Below are 19581 nucleotides of genomic sequence, written 5' to 3'. Positions count from 1 at the left end.
CTCACCCTCTGCACCACCACAGCACCCTGGCCATTGTTCCGGGAATATAAAATGAGGCTTCTGTTTATAGTTACTGCTAATTGGTAACATAAAACATAAAGACAGCATAAAACAGAAAATGTTGCCTTCATTTTAAATTAATAGCACAATACATACCTGCTCATAGCAGGAAGTTTAGAAAAATATGTTGAGTGCTATTAAACAGATTAGCAAATTAAAATGAAACTGAAATCAGCTAAAGTTATTAATGTCAGATTAAAGTTTTGACAAAATTGGCATAGAGAATCAAATCAAAATTAATTAGATGCATCTTTACTTTCTGTTTGTTAACTGTTCGTGTGGTCTGGCCAAACAAGTGTCTCAAAACAAACCAAAGAGTCATTATACAAAAAATATTTAGATTTTAAATTAAAGTTGCTTTTGGGGGGTTGAAACGTCATTTAAAGGAAAATAATCTTAACTCACAGGCAGTCCTTGTTCACCTAAAGGCCCCGCTGGTCCATTGGGCCCTGGGACTCCAGGAGTTCCTGGAGATCCCTGAGAGAAAAGAGAAAAAAAAAAACAAGAGGAAGTGACTGAAGTCGGGACAAAAAGATGACAGAACTGAAATGAAAGCAGCCTTACGATGGGTCCAGAAGGTCCTTGTCTTCCCTGAGGTCCGCTGTTACCCGGCTGACCCTGACAGAAAGATGGTTTAATACATTCAGCATATTGTCTCTCAATGCTCCGTTTACTATGAGTCATTTACTACATTTTTCTATTTTTATTGTAATGGAAAACAATTAGGATATTAATAAAACCAAACTGAGTGGGTACTGCTTTAGTACCAGACCCAGTAAAAACCTGTACACCTCGAACCTCTGGTCACTTTTGATTTTAGATGCATTGTATAAACAAGTTAATTCTCTTAACTTTAGCATTATAGAAAATACATTTGTTCATAGGTATTTAAAATGATGATTATTAGTAGGTGCGTTCTCTTTATTCCTTTAAATTAACTGCAGCTTCAGTTTTCATCTGCAGGCCAGCTGTCTGGTTGTACGACACATTACAAATGATTTATACTAATATTATGGTGGTTTTATGCAAGAGCATTTATGGCTTGTTTAACCTGAAACATATCTGTGTTGAACGTAGAATTTGGATACTGCACACAGTCTCAGATTACTGGAAAACAACTTAACCTGAGGCCCAACTAATCCTTTCATTTCAGTTTGGATTTTTCCTGAAGTTTGAGGCTGATTGCCTTTCAGTATGGGCAATATGTGGAAACTGTCCTCGTTCAGTTTTAGAAGGGAAACAAACTAGACGAAAAAACTATATAATGATAAAAACCAGATTCTGAGACAGGAGAACATGTGTTGGTCAGAGTCTCATTTGTTCTGCTAGTTTCTTTCTTAATATTCTGTGCCAATGCTCCTGCAGCCAAATTCACCAGGTTTTTGACAATGCAATATTCAGTATTCAGCACATAAGCCAGCAAAGGCACGAGCATCTGTGAACAAGTCAGAAAGTGACTCAGAGAACTTCTCAATGAGAATAGTTTTGGTTTCAGACAGGTTACTTTATCCTTATCAGCCCATAGATGGAACTCAGAGAGAGAACTATAAATTCCTGGTGTTGCTCGGTTTTGTAACAAACATATTTATTTGAAATTGAATTAAAAACATGAGCACTAGAAACATAAAAATGCTAAATAATCCCACTTCGCAGGAAACAAACAGTTGACTATTAAGAAGACATTTCAGTTCCAATGTCTTACACCAAAACAACTAGAGATTTTATCAAGTGTTGGGGGGGAAAAAAAGAAACAAAGTAAAAACTGGGAAAAACTGGATAACTAATAAAAAAAAAAACCTTGTGTGCAAGACATCAACATCGTCTGAAATCTTTAGGTCCCCCTCAGACCAGGCTGAAATGTCACCATAACAGAAAAAAATCAACCAAAGAATGAATGGCCTCTGTAGGATCTAGGAGAGGTTTTCTGGAGTACATAACACTCCTCATCACACACCATCTACCCTGAAGTCTGTTGACTAGTGAGGACGCGCAAAGCCACCGTGATGGTTGATGTGTTGCTGGCCTGCCTCCCTGTCTGGTTATCAGAGTTTGAAGAAAGAAGACCCATGTAGGATCTCAAGCCTAACTGTGCTACACTGAGTTTTATGTAATGGTCTCAGTAGTAGAGTTGCTTTGGGTACCATCTCAGCAGTCCTCTGCAACCAAGAGGTCCTCACTGTGCAACTGCAACTTGCCAGTATTAAAAGTATTCATGTTAGTTTACAAATCATGATGCAATTTTAGCTGCTCAACAGCAGGTATGCTGAATAACTCATCTCATGCTGCACCTGTTTGTTTTATATGTTTAACTATGGACAACCATTTAAATAAAGTTAGCAGTGCACATGAATTTGAAATCAAAAGGAGCTAATAATTTATTTCCACTGCGATACACAATATCTATGACACATTAACTGTGAAAAGAAAAATGGCAGTGAACTTGGGCAGAGTTGAAAATATTGAAAACAGTTGGAAAAGCTGGTAAAGATCAGGTAATCAGATACTATCTGCACTTCAACCATTTAAGCTTTGAACATGCATTTGATATCAGTAAAGAAAGTAGAAACCAATAAAACTGCAAGTGGATGGTCTCTAAGAGATATTACCACAGTATTGCTTTTGTGGTTACAGTGAAAAAGATTTTCTTTAACCAGAATGAAATGTACACTTTCACAGTCCTTAGCTTATTGAAATGGGTTTGTACCGGGACTCCCAGCTGTGGAGAAGAGCAAACACATCCAAACTGCATGAAGGCTGGTTGGCGAATTTATCAGAGCCAGTCAGACTGCCAAAGAGAAGTCCTGGCTTTGTTGTGAGTTATAAAGAGGAGAAGGAAAACTTTATGAGTAGTGGGTTCATAAAGTTTCCAACATAGTTATAAAGCAGTTGCAGCCTGACTTATTAATAAAGAAATCTTCAGCTTCAGAACCTTGGTGTGATCAGCTCACAATGATCACAATGTGAGATGATCAGACATTTTACAATCTGTGTGCTGGTGGTTTCTTACTGCGCCCTGCACTGAAAACCACTTCACCTGCATTCTGTCATACTGCTGATCAACTGATTGAAACTAAAATATGTTTATTTTTCAACAGTAAGGCGGGAACAGATGAAAACACATAACACATTTATATGTATTCCCACTTCACTAATCAACATCAAGATGTTTGGAAAATAAGAGAATTTCTGTTTTTTGGAATTGGCTCAATAGTAGTTTGGTCTTGAACTCTGTATATTTGGCCAACTTGTCCAACACTGGCCAATACTAATTCACCTTTGGGATCTAATTGAACCAAAACAAAGCAAAAAAAAAGCAAAAAAAACAAAGATGGATGAAAAAGGCAATTGACGTTCAAAGAAAATAACGCCAATAGGACCTTATAACACTTTCAAAACTGAAGACGTCTTGGAAGCAAAACTTGAATCATTAACTTCAGACTGTTATCCATTCATGTTAAACCTTATATGCGAAAGACTGCAAATTAAAAATAAAATAGCCTGTGTTGTAACAGAAATTATTTGCATATTTCAGATGATGATGAAAACTGAAAACAATCTACCAGGCAGATACTGTATATTATAAGTACAAAAAAATTGGAAGGTTCAAGGTTGGAAGGAACAGAACCAAGATTTGTAGTTTTCATCTTGACCTATTTCACTGAAATACGGATAAATAAATTAGCCAAGACACCATTACTGTCGGTTAATCTGATCTACCCGACTACTGCAGCACACTTTACAGAGGACAGAGTTTTTCCTTTTCACTCTGAGCTCGGCTCTTTGCATTGTATAAATTATCCTTGTATAAATGTCATGAATGTTTTGCACATTTCCAAAGGAGCAAAGCTGCACTGAGACAATATTACAGTAAATCAATAAGAGCTTTTGCTCACTGCTCTGTGTAGTATACATTACATAGTGGTTAATGAAAATGTTTTTTTTCACTGTGACCACAAAAGGAAAACTGAATATTTGTATTTAGAGACCACCCGATTACAGTTTTATTGGTTTTCATCTACTTTCTTTATTGTTCTCAAATACGTGTTGAAAGCATAAATGGCTGGAGCTCTGATGATATCTGATTACCTGATTTCTACCAGCTTTTCCTGCTGTTTTTAATATTTTCAGCTCAGCCCGAGTGCACTGCTGGACACCTAAAAGCCAATTCTTTAACCATTAAAGAATCAGAGCTGTGTGTTGCACTGAAATGGAATTATTAGCGCACATTTACATGCACTGTTGACTTTATTTAAATTGGTGTCATACGTTATAAATAGGAAATACACACCAGATTTTGCAATTTGAAAACTAAAACGTGGAAGATTAGTTATTCAACAAACAAGGTGCCCCCTGTTGTTCATAGCAGCTAAAATTGCACCTGACTGGTAAATAAGCATGAATACATGTAACACTGAAATTGATAAACAGTATTTTTATAAGCCTCAAACAATGACAGTTGGCAATGGAAAAATGTGATTAGATTAGATTTGGCTTTATGCTGGAAAAAAAGAAGAAAAAACAGAAAAAAATTCTTTCAGGGCAAACACTCCGAAGGCAACAAGCAGAATGAGCATGAACCACATGTGTGAGCCCAAATAAATAAACTATTAATTCAATAAATGATTTTCCTGATGTCATTGTTTATGCTCACTGCTTTCTGAAGTAACTTGTGAAACGACTAAAACATTTTGTTAATGCCTGTCCCGCGGCTTTGCTGTAGCAACATGCTATGCAAAGCAAACAGGGGGAAGCTACATGCATTGGACAAAGAGCAGCAGCATTTCCCTGTTCCATGTTACAAGGCAGAAAACATCCAAATAAAACAATGGATGATAAAAACGGTTCTGAACAGGAACTTCTTTCACTTTAGCATCACGTATCTGTTGATTCTGCTTAGTTTATGAACCAGAAGGAACATTTTCTGCTTGACAAACATTGAAATATGTCAAGACCACATTAAGAAAAAGCCAAGAAAAGAAAAGACATCTGGGATAAGCTACCATTAGCACAAAAATTCACCAGCAGTCAATGTAGCTGTGGGTCAAATCATATATACCATAAAAAGCAAATATATAAGTTTTGGGTAACACTGTCATTGTTCAACACATAACAAGCCTACAGTACTTAAAGTAATAAAATGCATAGATGCAAGATTTGATTAGGAGATGTATGTTCATGGCTTCAGGCGTTTTTCAAGCAGATAAAGTTTTAAAAATAACTCAGGTCTCTTTGGAAAAAAATATTGTCACTAGGTTTATGATAGGATGAGAAATGAGCTTGTAACAGCTAACATGATCATGATCTGACATAAATAGACATATTACTGATTAAACTTTAGCTTTAATAACACTAAGCTACATAATATTTAAAGTTTAATCAGTAATATTTTTATAACAAATTTATGTCAGATCATGATTTCTTGGTTAATGTCAAGTTGTCATAACGAAGACATTTTGAATAATGTCAACTTTGTATTAAAATATGATTTACCGAATGACACTTTATGACAACATTTATAAATATTCATGAAGACTCACTCATGTTCATGAAAGATGTTATGTCATGTTTATGACGATGTCATGACAGTCTTATTCACAACCCGTCAAATAAAGTGTTACTCTGAACTTTTATGGTGCGTTTTGAGTTGTCACGAGAACTAAACGCAGCCTAGTTTTATTCCAAAGCCATATTTAACTTTTCATACTCTGTAGTAAACTTGGGGTGAAGTGCCTTGCTCAGACACGCAGCATGTGGGCGGGGAGGAAACAGGAATCAAACCCACAACTTTCCAACTGCAAGACACCTAATCTTATTCAGCCACAGCTGATCCAACTCTGTGTAAAGAACTCAGGAGGAGTTCTTCTGTCCGACCTTCTGGTGGTAGAAACTCAAAGAACTCATTAGCCCCAGTTTAGCACTGGTAAGAAATAATTACCTGAATTAGCCAAAAAATTAACAAAAATAGGTCCTGTTCTTAGAATCACTTTCAAGGATCTAAAATCCTGAGTTTGGTGATTCTGCATTTGTGTGGACAAAATATTTGCATGATGTTTTAAGTAATTAAACAATTGCAATATGAGTGTAGCAGTTGCATTCAACATGTCCTGCATGCCGCATATTTAAGATATGCAAATATTGTAAGAGCTGTAACGCTCATGCTGTGAAATTTAACATTTTCAAAGTGAAAGAAGAATATAAATTATGTAAGATTAAGATTCACTCATGAAAAATTAATGAAATTCACTCATGAATTTTTCACTCATTAAATAATCATGAGTGCATGAGTGAACTTTGTAACAAAGTTCTTGTTCCAAAGTTACAAGAACTTTGGAAGTAAAGTTACAAGAACTTTGGAACACAATGCTGAATCAGGTGAAACATCGACTATAAAACCAAATAAAAAGTGAACTATCTTTTTAGTTACTATAAGTCATGTGCTCTAAAACTGATCTGGCACAGTGAGAAGAACCAACAGACAACATGCAGGTCCTGAAAGAAACACAGGTGGGAAAACTGTGCATGAATAGATCTAACAAGCACAGCTGAAAGGATGAGCACTGGCACTACTGTCAGCCAACAGACAGCAGATGGATTACATGCCAATTCCTCCACCTCTCCGGGATCCGGGCCAGGACAGAACTGCTCTGTTATCATATTACAAATTTGGACAAAACCTTCTTTGCAGCCTGCTGATTCCCTACCCTTTGGCTGAGCTTCTGTTTTGCTATTTACGGCTCAGCGGGGCATTGTAAGGCCAGATTACTCTGCCAGTGTTAACCGCAGCTGGTATCTCTAAGCCTTTATGAATGAGATCTCATTCGGTATGTATGTTGTTTTCAAAAACCTGGGTGGGATGCTGTTCTCTGCAACTCAGGGAAGATGTGCAGTTTTATGATGAGGCATAAAACCAAATAGGGAAATGCAGCTGTGCATTCAATATAAAAAGACAGCTGGAAAACACACAAATACAGTAACGTGGGAATATTTCAAGGCTGAGCGATGTAGTTACATCGGCTGTTTATCAGAAGATACACAAGCTACATTTGGTCTAATAGATGTCAGAATTAGCAGGACAATGAGAAGAGTTCAAACCAATAGTTTGGTCCATTCTGACACTGGTGAGCCCAGCAGCCTCAAAAACCCTGGAAAATTGCAGAACACAATTTTGGTTGGTGATTACAGCATTCTCTCCATGAAGTCTTACAAGCCCCAGCCAAGAGAAAAATCCTCTCCAGCAGGTTGACATCTCATTATCCATGTCTACCGCAGACTTGTTCAGGCTACACACAAAGGGTCCACCACAAGGTGCAAGCACAAGTAAGTTTCAAGACCATAAAAAGATGATGGGCATTTTCCAAGAAAGCTTCCAGACAAATCCAGACAACTTCTGAAACAGTAAACTTAGATCAATGTGAAGAAAACAACAAGGAGATATGAAGAAACCTCAGGGAACAGCTCATGATCTGAAGCAGAAAGTTTAAAAAGCATACAGAGGCTCTAAATACACCTGGATGTAAAGTGTTTATTACAGATGTGACAGAAGTCAGAAACATCTTAACATAAGTATTTAGGGAAGCTGCTAAACAGGTTATTATTTTTTTTATTCTATATGTCTGGCCAAAGTTTAGCCTGAACAAAAATGTTGAATTTCATAAACATAAAAATAAATTTGTCCTTATCCTTCGTCACTGTGCCTTATGATAAGACAGGCAAAAGTCAAGAAGTAAAACTTATGGATCATATATATATATATATATATATATATATATATATACACACACACATATATATATATGTATACATTAAACAAACAACAAAAAACATACAAAACCAAACACCAGAACCCACAGAGGATTAGAAGGAATATTGGTCGTTTATCTTACCCTTGCTCCTGGAGGACCATCTCTGCCTGGAGAGCCAGGGCTTCCAGGAACGCCCTGAAGGAAATACAAATATTCATGTTTAAATCACCAAACACTATCACCACTTTGGCAGTATTACACTGTAAAGTGCATAAAAAGATTAAACTGATATTTCAAACTTTTTTCCAATAGTAACAACATCTACTGTTACTTAGCTGGGATCTTGTTATGCATATTTCTACCATTAAAATATTCTTAATATTATTTCAGATTCGTGCCTCAAAGATCTTGACTTCAGATCTCAGACATCTGAAGGATCAAATCCAGTTAAACACTGAATATTTTCTTCTAAAGTTTTCATAACAATAATACTTCTACACAAAGGTTAGGAAAGGTTAAAACGGTTAACTTTTTGTCTTAACGATCTTTTAGCAACAGTACATAAAATTGATTTATAGACTGAATGACCTCAGTCTTGGGACACAGACAGGCTTTCATACTCGCTGGTGACCCTGCTGCTCCAACTCTTGCCCCTTTTCCCCTTCAGCCTCCTCACCTCCCTGCAGGTCAAAGCACGCAACCAGTTCCAAAGACCAGTCATAGATTAAGTGTTAAGTTGATTTATCTCTACACTTTAGTATTAGTGGAAGGCTCATAAAACAGGACAGCTAACACTGTTAAAGATTCTACAAATTACAGACTGGGGTTGCAGAGGACAGGCCCGGGTGATTAACGACGTGCCGTTGTTCAGATCTTGGCTGAAGGACAGTCTCCCACATCATCTGCAGAGGTAGAGCTTCTGCTTTGTTTTTTATGCACATGTCTAAAAACAAACATGGCTACCAGGGAAATAAGTTTTCACATCTGCGGAGAAGTTGAATGGTAAACTAAACCAGCCAAATTTTGATAACTTCTGCCATATTATTGTTTTGAAATAAGTACATTATCTAATGCAATTATTTAAGCAAAGATTTTATAGGCAATGAATTTACTCATCATTCCTTCATAAGTGCTTTCTAACCACTGAATCTGCAGTGCAGCTGATTCTGATACATCAATATTAGGATCTCGCTACTGCAGGTCGACACACAACTAGATCTGCAAGCGCACACTCCGGCTCACACCGCTCAGACTTTCTGAGATTAAGTATTGAGCCATATGGGAACATAAGAGTGTGAAAGCACATACATCTGCCCCATATCTACAAGGAAACAATCAAAAGAGCACACGCATCCCTCTTTCGCACAAAGCAAAACATATTAACTGATAAATTACACAAGCGCACAGGCAGACTAATAAAAAGAACAAAGAATGAAAAATGAGAAAGACCAACACACACCCAAACCCACCCCTCTCTGCCATGCACTGGAGCAGCATTTTTCACACTCAAATTGAAACCAAGGTGGAGTAGATGCTCAAGACAAGGTTACACTAAATTTACGGCAGCAGGGAAAGACAAGAAAACAGGAAGTATAAAAAAAGACAGAGATAATTGATGCTTCATGGTGGTGATATTCTCTTTGGTTCCTCATATATTATAAATAAAAGCAGTAGAAGCTGCTGTATTACACACACTGCTTCACACACAATCATTCATATACCTTTCTCTCAAAACACATTATTACTCAGTAACACAAAGCAGCACAGGACAGAACTGGAGGGTTTTATTAATAGCACTATGCAGTCAGGAAGAGCTGTAGTGCTCCATCAAAATGTGTTGTGGCTCTCTCACAGGAAACAAGTTGTTCTTTCCTCAAGAGAGGAGCTTTTATTGTACTTTATATTTTAAAAAAATGTAAAAAAGACTTGTGGAAACATATGGTGCAGGTGAATCGCTGTGAAATATTGTCTTTATTAAAGTCTAATGATATGCATAGAGTGGGATATAAAAAAAAGAGTAAACACCATCCAAAGGTATCTGTATACAGTCATCAGGGACATCATTATCTGCAACAGCATGACGAGTCATTTTGGCTGACAACTGTTTATGTGCCCATCAGCATCATAAAAAACACCTGTTCAATCGAGTTGATGCATCTGTTGTCATGACAGAAATCTTTTGACTCAGAAGAGTTCATGAAATGTCTGACAAAGTGAAAATGTTTCAAGGCTGACCAACAAGAAAAAAAGCACGGAAAGAAATATTTGTCCCACCAACAGTGACTTCTGAAGGTGCATCAGTTTGACATTATCACCGACTAGCAGATGGGAGCAACAACTGTAACCAGTCCTGCTCAGTAGCATGGAAAAACAAAAGTTTTAACACAGCTTAGTTTTGCTCTTTGCCTGTTGCGTTGCTCAGTACAGATCCTGTTGCCCAATCAGGAGTTTATTGTTGCTTTACTAAACCTGAAACAAGCTGATTCACTAAATGATCAAATTTCTTCCAGCAGCTCTTGTGATTTATAATGACAATCATCCAGTTTGAAGGAAGAAAGGTTACATTTGTAGTTTATAGAGATGTAAATCAGAAACATGTACAATATTACAGATTCTCTGTAAAAATCAGAATAATGGAGCCATCAAACCACTGATCCATAAACAAGGTCCATGTTTATTCGTTATTCGCTAAAGCAGGTGGACGAATCAGCAATAGGTAGAAATACATAGAGGAAACCTTGGTTTCCAAAGAGGCCAAAAACAATATTGTTTAACATTAATTGTATGAAGTATTAAATAATGTATTAAAAACTTCTATTTGATAGATTTCATCAAAAATATCTCCCTAATTTGACCTCAAACAAAATTTTTGTATTATAATTTAAAGTAAAGCAAAGTAGTTTGACAAAAATATCTCCCTTATATAGCCCACAAAAAACTCTCTGGAGGGGTAAATAAAATGCATCTAAATATCTCATAATGTTTATACAGTCTAAGTTCTAGCACAAGATGACTTTTACAAGTGTTTTAGAAGTCATTATTAGTGTTTTTAATATGCATATTCTGTTCATTCATTTATCAAACCAACTAAAAACTCCCTAACAATTTGCAGGAAGAGAAACAATGAAATGCAAAACCCATCTTGGAACGCTGAGTTATTAAAACTTTCACTTCATCTCCGCTGGTGTCTCGAGCTCCTTAGGAGAAAACCATAAAATTAATTAATTACTACTTTCACTGGTTCACTGCCCAATAATGGGGATGTTGGTAACAATTATTCACATCTCAGTGATTCCATTAGATCGCTGTCCATGTGCAAGTGACAGCAACAAAACAGCACAGCTCTGCTAAAACACAAACACATGATGCAATTTACATGTTCATGATCCTCTATGAGGGCAAATCTCTTTACTATCCTTATCTTCCTAAGCTCTTGTTTAAAATGTTACTTCTTCATCTGTCTAAGCAAAAGACGCAACAAAAAAAGAGAGGTATTAGAGGTAATATTTTCCTTAAAAGAAAAGCAGACACTGCTCACTGCTGTAATTATGCCCATAAAGTGAAGAAATTTCAAAGCTTTTTTATACTTGTAGTAACTTGGGATATAATCAATACATGGAATAAAATATAAATGAGTCCTTGGGGATGTCAACATATTCCATGATTATATTTATTGTTTTTATGAAACATGGATGTTCTTACCATTGGTCCTCCTGTGCCAGCATCACCTCTCTCTCCTTTTTCTCCACGAATGCCCTGAAAAGGAAACTTTGTCACTGAATTGCCCAATGGCATTGTGGTTTTGAATGGAAGCTAAAACACAACAACAAATTAATGGATAAAATAAATTAATTGAATGAAACTACACCAGTTATTTTGATTAGTTTGATTCAGTAGCATCCAGGATTTGTGTGCGTTTATGTTTCCGTTTGACGATACTGTCATCACAATCTCAAGGCCCAAAAATAAAAATTAAAAAAATATTTAAGCTAAAGATTTTTTATTATACTTTCATCATGAAAACACTATCAAATGCACAGGTCCTAAGCAATTAGGAACATTGCAATCTTTTATTGTAATGAATGCTGAAAATTAAGATGGTAATGTTGTGGAATTTCTGAAGTCTCAGTTCCAAGAGAGAAAAATAAATGTTTCTCATCAACCCCGACCAAAAGACCTAAAGTGGCTGCCATGTGTATTAAACAAGGAGACATATATTGCTATACATTTCTTTTATTTATAATTAGCCTGGCGACTGAGTGTTGATACAATGATGTGTGTTACTTTCAAGGTCTGTAAAAATGCCTAAAAGGTAAAATAATCACATCTGTGTTCATGTATAGATTTGTAGATGCTGCATATTGATCGTGTGTTTTAAGGCTTTAGAGTTTTGTTTTCAATATCTATATTATTGTTAAATTGCTAGAATACTATTTGAATCTTGTTATACCAACAACATGCCTGGGACTGCAGACAAATATTAGCATCGACGGCTAAATCTGCCACATTTACACGACGAACTGAAGTGTTTAATGTGCAACGTCCTTTCTAAGTAAAGCAAATGTGACATTATACTTAGGAGTGAACGATTACTTAAACGCAGGCTTACTGGGGGTCCCTGAATGGAGAGTCCACTGGGTCCCTGAGGACCAGGTGGTCCTGGAGGTCCAGAAGGGCCGGTTTCCCCCATAGGTCCCTGTGGTCCCTATAAAAACCACCACAACAAAGGAACAAGGTTAAAATGATATAAATTTTGATGAGCCAGGGCATTTTTTATGAGGTCAATAAAAGACTGAAGGACAAACAATTGAACATTTGTCTCACATTCACAAACCAAAATTTATCTGTTAAGCTGGTTTCACCCTGTAAGACACAAGAGCTTCGATGCGCAAAGGACACCATAAAAAGTTTTAGCATGGTTGATTTTTGTGGTCTTGTGTTGGGATTTCCAGGAAATTAATGTTTTAAAGCTTCTTTAGTTGTATTTTGAGATTATATGCAACACTGCTCACCCACAGAGATCAGAGGCACAACCCCCCACACCCCACACACACACTTTTATCTCATACAGTTTGATAGTTTAGGCCTCTTTATTAAATATGTATGTAAAATCAAGACATTAACTTTACTAAAAGCTCCAAGATCTCTTTATCCCTCCAAATACAATTCATTTATTATTATGCATTATTTTAATAAAAAAAAGTACTTTATTTTTCTGAGATCTGTCTCTGATCTATAAAACGTCAAACAGGTGATTTAAGAGTGACATACAGCCTCTGATCAACATCGATTCTACGATTTCTACGTTTGACCGTCTCTGTGGTGGGATATAGGGCAGGACTTTAATTTGGACACTTCAGTCATATATAATCTGGTTTTTAATGCTGTTGGAGTTTCACTTTATTACAGTTTAAAAAGTGCAGACAGTTTTCCTGCAATAGTAGCCAGAAAAGAGAAGTTAGTGCGAACCAAAACTGATTTATGGTGTTTGGAGAGTTTCAGTACAGTGGCAGTCATAGCCAAAACAATCTTTACGTGTGATTATTATTTTACCGTTCAACCATGCGCATCCTGGGTTTATGCATTTCTTATGCATCAAAACACACCAAGTAAACACAGATCAGTTGTGCAAGAATGAAGGAGGAACAAAAACAAAGAGCGAAGGTGTGTGTTCAATCAATTGAGAATCAGATAAATTTACTATTAGGATCAAGTTGTGTAATATGTATTGCATGTCACATACACCATCTTTCTGTCTAAGTATTTGATAGTCTTCCCACTTACAATGAATGGAGAGGTCTGTAACATCCATTGTAGGTACATCTCAACTGTGAGACAGAATCTAAAAGAAGAAATCCAGAAAATCACATTGTATGATTTTTGAATCATTAACTTTTATTTTATTCCATGAAATAAGTATTTGATCACCGACCAACCAGGAAGAATTTTGTTTTTCACAGATCTGTTAGTTCATATTTAAGAAGCCATTCTATTCTCCACTCCTTACTGAACTAATTGTATCTGTTTAAACTAGTTACCTGGAGAAAAAAAAAAACTCCTGTCAACACTATGGGCAAAACCAAAGCGTGTCTAAGGAGCCCAGGAACAGAACTGTAGATCGACATTAGACTGGCATGTAGATCCCCAGCTGATTGTCATGGGAGCTACAGGACAATCGGCAAACAGCTCAGAGAGGAAGCAAGCACGGTTGGCACAATTATGGAAGAAACTCAAGATACTACACCAGAGGATCTGGTCAATCACCTTAAGACAGACAGTCTCAAAAGTTGCCCTCACTAACACACTGCACTGTCATGGATTAAAATCCTGTAGCACTCGCCTGCTGAGATAAATGTCCAGGACCGTTTTAAGATCGCAAATAATCCTCTGGATGATCCAGATGAGACATTGCAGAATGTCCTGTGGTCAGAGGAAGGCAGTGCTGAACTTTTTGGTATAAAGTCCAGTCACTGTGTTTGGAGGAGGAAGAGCAATGAGTACATTCCTAACAAAAATCACCCCAATCATGAAGCATGGAGGTGTAAATATCATAATTTCTGTGAAGGGGACAGGAACTGAACCATATATGAAGCCATGTGTCATGACTTTGAGTAACCGTGTTATTCCCTCAGTAAAGGCATTGAAAATAAATCATGGCTCCGTCAGAAGCCTGCAGTCTTTAGATCTTATACTGATAATAATAACAAAAAATCTTTGGAGGAATTTCATATTTGTGTTCCCAGTGACAGCCCAAAACCTGAAAGAGCTGAAAAAGAAAATGTTCGGAGTGGGTCAAAATTCCTGCTACAGCGTGTGCCTGAGGAAACCCCTGACTTCTGCAACTGTAAAAAAGGTTTCTGTATTACGTTTTAATTTTCTTTTGTATCAAATACTTATTTCATGCCATAAAATTTTAATTAATAATAAAAAAAATCTACAATATAATTTTGTGGGTCTCTTTGTTCAGATTCTCTCTCTCACTGATGAAAATTACAAACCTCTCCAATCTCCAAGTGTTAAACCTGAAAAATTAGCAGTGTATAAAATACTTATCTTCTCCACTATAATGTTAAAATGTTTACTGGAGAATAAAAGGGGAGACATGTAAAAGTTTGTTTCTGCAAAATCAATTCAGTTTTATTCGAAGACAGAGGTTTCAAGATTTACTATTTCATTTAAAAATTTGAGAAAACGATCAAGTGACATTGGCTGTGTTGCAGTATATTTGAATTGCTAATTTGAATAAACTGGACTGAGTTCAATTGAATCCACGTTTTAGATATTTGTATTGTTGGACTTGTTAATCTTGTAAGGGTTCATAAAGTATTTGTTGTGAGCTGAAATGAAATGTGTGCCCAGCTGAGAAGAAATTTCAGATTTTTTCCAAGCTTGTCTCCCTTGTGTGTGATTCCATTTGATTTTGTTTTTGTGAAATAAAACACAGTCAAAATAGTTGATATGCATTTCAGACTGATACTACTACTGAAAAATAACGTCCCAGAAATGAAGTACCCATTACTAACCGTCACTCCTGGTTCCCCCCTGTTTCCTCTGGCTCCCCTTATTCCGGGTCCACCCTAAACCGATGATAAAAAAAAAAAAAGAGTAGCAAATAGCGTCATAATATAGAGTCATAAAACTTATAAATATTAACAGGATAAAACTTGAAAAATCTTAATTGGCCTTTTCATTGTTTTTTAAAGCAGACAGGCAATTGTAAAAGCAACCAACTTTCCACATAAAAAAAATATATATATATCTAAAAAAATCTTGTGTTATTTGGATCCAGTAGACCATTGTTTAAAGCAGACTGGCTGTTTTTTCTTTATTAAAAATACTAATTTAACTGGAATACTGCATGTTGAATAGGCATGTCATATTCAACATATTCTATACACATTCAACACAGAAAAATGATGGAATGAGCACTTTGGCTAAAAAGATCACTCATGGAAGTAAACAGTAGGGAGGATGTAATTTACCTCATAAAGAAACAACTGGAATCCAGACTTTAAGAGAAGAAACAAGCCAAAATTGACAAAATTTGCCACAATAACACTCATTGCACAGAAAAATAATAGATTAAAATAGGAACAGCCAGCCCATGAGATGACAAAAGTTGTTGTTTGTGAGCATAAAGTTAAATAGGGTGGCAGAGCATTTGGGATAATGTTCATCTGAGTTACAAAACATCATTTGCCACTATTAGTAGAGATACTAATAAGAGCATTTTCAGGATTCAGTTTATTAGAGGTGGTATTCCAATTATAGGCGTCTTTTAATACTTTTATTCATCAGGGCATTAGTGAATCTTGCTTAAAAAGCTGTTTGGTGATATTCTCTCTGTTTTTGAATTTGTGATACATAGGAGTGTGTGCTTTGATTTTCTCACACAGTAATCTTCCTTCATCCTTGATGATGCTTAGCTGCACAGCACACAGACAGTGGGGCTGTTTTTCCTTGCTTGGAAAAAGTTTAGCAAGAAGACAGTGTGTGTGTGTGGGTGTGTGTGTGTTTGTATGTATTGTGCAAATGGTGGAAACTATCATCATGGATTTTTTCATGTTTCAGGAATGTATGTATTTAATTTTATAATGAATTTGCATATATTTGGGATAAACAGGGTGTATAAAAATCCAAGCAGATATGCTTTTCTTTTCCAACAGTATGAGTCTCACATTTACATACTGCAAAGAAACTAAAATTAGCTTCCAGCAGGAGTAAAACAAATGATTACATTTGGATTTGTATGCGGGCCCCCAGTAATGAAAGAAAAACACAGCTCTATGATTTTCTGAGTAATTTGATGCCAAAGACAAATTTAAATCTTGGATGTAAGCCAGCATGGGCACTTTCCAATTTCTATCAAAAGGAGATGATAGATTGGGCATGCCTTACTTTCCAAATACTGGATTGATCGTTGGTTAATGTTGAGTGTTGAACTGTGGCTGGGTTAAACACACAATATAGAGGCGGTGAGTGGAATATGAGGCATAGAAAACTGAAGTGGTCAGCTGCTGAATAAATCAGAAAAGTCACCTCACATAGCGTTATTGGTTGAAAGGCAAACATCAGAACAAGCAAGGATTGTTACAGAAAATTACCTGAATCAGCCTGCATGGTGGAAATAAAAAAAAAAAAATCTATTCTAATTATTATATATTAAAAACAAAAAGGTATATGCTTAATCACCCAAAAATAATACCTTAGTTTTGGTTTGAAGTGTTTTTATTAGGATCCAAGGTTTGGCACAGGTGTTGATTGTATTTCAAACATGACTGAGAAATACCCAGCTTTGAACAACACACACTGTTATGCACCTGAAGGTGAATAAAAACATAAACCTAGCAAATATTTGGTTATTGAAATTGACTTTTGGTCCCACAAAAAGCTCAAAACAGAAAGAAGAGAGGGATGTGATGAGTAAGTTTGCCTCTGAAATCAGTAAGTCACTGTTCATTTGATTGAAATAAAAGTAGTCTAGTCATTTGTATGGATTTATTTTTACATAATGATATCAAGGTAAGTCATTACAACTCATATTTTTCTTGTAGATTTGTAGCTGCATTCATCATCACTGTGTGTTGGTGGCCCACTTTGAGCCAAACGTCCGCTGCCAATCAGATGGGCTCACATTTGACTCCAGATTACTTTGGCATAGGGAGAAGTTCGTACTAGACAATAGTTCTAAGGTTCTCTGGTCCTCTGGTTAAAAAATAGCCTCCATATTTCAGCCTTCTCCAAAAAACTGAAGATATTTGTTCTGATATGCTAGGTTGACATAAAACAAACACTGCTTCGCTCTAATCTGTTTAAGAAACACTACACGAGAGGTCTTGTTTTCATACAGACATAAGTGCCATTATTGATATGAAAATAGTGACATATCTTCATGCATTCCTGTGGACCGAACCATGGAAGATCAACCCAATCAAAAGAATAAACTGGTGTTCATACAGGGGGCCCAGATGGTCCTGGAGGTCCTTTGCTCTCCTGAGAACAGGTACAGGCATGGGGCAGGGGAGGACACTGCTCCTCCACTCTCTGAAAGCACACACACACACAAAGAGCAAAAATTGAATGACCAAAGTCCATAACTACAGATACAGCTGCAACTGTTTCATAACAGGCCGAGACTACAAGCACAAATGTCAGCAAGTTGGAAATCTCGCAGTTAAGAGGAGGATCTGCAAATGGAGACTGTTGTTTAAGTAATGCTAGCTGGGTTAATGATGCTACATGCAAGCATAAGTACTTAGATAAGTGATGCAGCTCCATAATGATTTTGCCGTAGTTTATCCTACAGCCTGTATTACAGCAAATGTCCTCACACAGTAATCTCCTCTTTTTCACACTGTAGGTTTTTAAGAGAAATCCTAATTGGCTAAAATCAGGATCGACAGACCAAAGCAACACAATAAAATGGAGATTGGAAATCAACCATAAAACTTTTTTATATCTGATAAAATGTAATATTTAATGATATATAACACTCCACCCTCAGGGATCAAGACGTTATTGAAACAGCTGCTTTTTGAGGGATGAGTAAAGTTTTATTGAATTTTGGTTTGAGTCAAAGTGCACAACTGTAAAGTTTTGGCAAATTATTCTTGACATTCAGAAAAATAAATTAACATTTGTGTGGATGCCAAAAGACGAGGCTGTTAATTGTCGATGTTCTTAGGTTAGTCACTGAATGAATCTAGAGAGTCAAAGTTTGATCATAATAGCAATCACCCCAGATATTATTTGTGTCAGTTTCAGACAGCTAATAAATCTCTTGCACAAGAAAGACAGAAAGAAAAAAGAAACGTTTTAAAGCGTGGCTGATATCCTTCCGTTTCTTACCAAAGCTGGCAGCTCACAGCACTTATCTCTGCTGGCCCAGGACGTGCTGCAGATGATGTCAAACATCTGCAGCTGAAACTGTAAACACACACACCCAACCGTTTTTACTACTACCGCAAATAAAACATTTCAAAATAGAGCAATACTACAGGACAGATACAGAGTAAAATCTGGCTTGATAGGCAAGATATGATCATTTCATTCACTGCATATTATTTCATTGCAGTTATGCATATTTCATTGCATTAGATGCACTTTTATTTGGCATAAACTGTGTTTAATGGAGAAAATATTCAGAAGAGACACTCTCCAGAACAAAGACATTAAAAGCCATCAGGTCTCGGAAACAAATGTGACCCAGCTGATGGCTATTACACAGTGTTCAAGCTGAAAAGGAGTTTATATTATAATAAAAGTTGACATTAAAAAGTAGTAATAAAAGAAAGTGATGCTGTGGAAAGTCCCACCTTGGATTAACCAGGCTGGGATAGTTTTATCTTTAAAGTTTAAATATATTCTAGAAGAGACATGAAAGGCTTTGATACATGACTACAGACTTGGATGGAAATACGTTTTTCTTTCTGCCACTGTTTTATTTCAACAATCCTTATCTATAATACAAAATGTTATCTGCCAGGACCATGACGCAGAGTAAAGCAACAGTGGTATTCATTACTAAAATTGGAAAAGTAAACGGGTTGAAATTTTCCAATTTAGTTCAAATATAGTAAAAAAAACATCAGCATTATTAAAAAAAGAAATACATTTAAAGTAACTTTGCCTCAGTATCTGCTGGGAAAAGTTGTTGTAGATTAAAGAGCTGATTTTGGTGTAATTGTCTTAGTTTGGGTCATCACCATTATAATGGGTTTTAGATTAAAATGAGCCAAGAATATCTGTAATCCCTTTGGGAACTTGGTACATGTTTATT

The 19581-nt window shown here is 36.3% G+C and overlaps 1 protein-coding gene across 3 annotated transcripts in view; it reads right to left on the bottom strand.

Annotated features, from left to right (window-relative positions):
* LOC114142274 (collagen alpha-1(XIV) chain-like) overlaps positions 1-19581 on the bottom strand; it is a 120223-nt gene that overhangs the window by 12432 nt on the left and 88210 nt on the right. For all 3 annotated transcript variants that reach the window (XM_028013470.1, XM_028013471.1, XM_028013472.1), the window contains 8 exons: positions 18651-18728; positions 17760-17846; positions 15326-15379; positions 12412-12507; positions 11505-11558; positions 7944-7997; positions 625-678; positions 466-537 (listed from right to left, as the gene is read on the bottom strand). In XM_028013470.1, the coding sequence (XP_027869271.1) occupies positions 466-537; positions 625-678; positions 7944-7997; positions 11505-11558; positions 12412-12507; positions 15326-15379; positions 17760-17846; positions 18651-18728 (549 nt within the window). The remainder of the gene's footprint in view (positions 1-465; positions 538-624; positions 679-7943; positions 7998-11504; positions 11559-12411; positions 12508-15325; positions 15380-17759; positions 17847-18650; positions 18729-19581) is intronic.

The sequence above is a fragment of the Xiphophorus couchianus genome, chromosome 3 (assembly GCF_001444195.1).
Source record: "Xiphophorus couchianus chromosome 3, X_couchianus-1.0, whole genome shotgun sequence".
NCBI lineage: Eukaryota > Metazoa > Chordata > Actinopteri > Cyprinodontiformes > Poeciliidae > Xiphophorus > Xiphophorus couchianus.
Note: the sequence above shows the minus strand (reverse complement) of the source record. Positions and strands in the feature narration are given on the sequence as shown.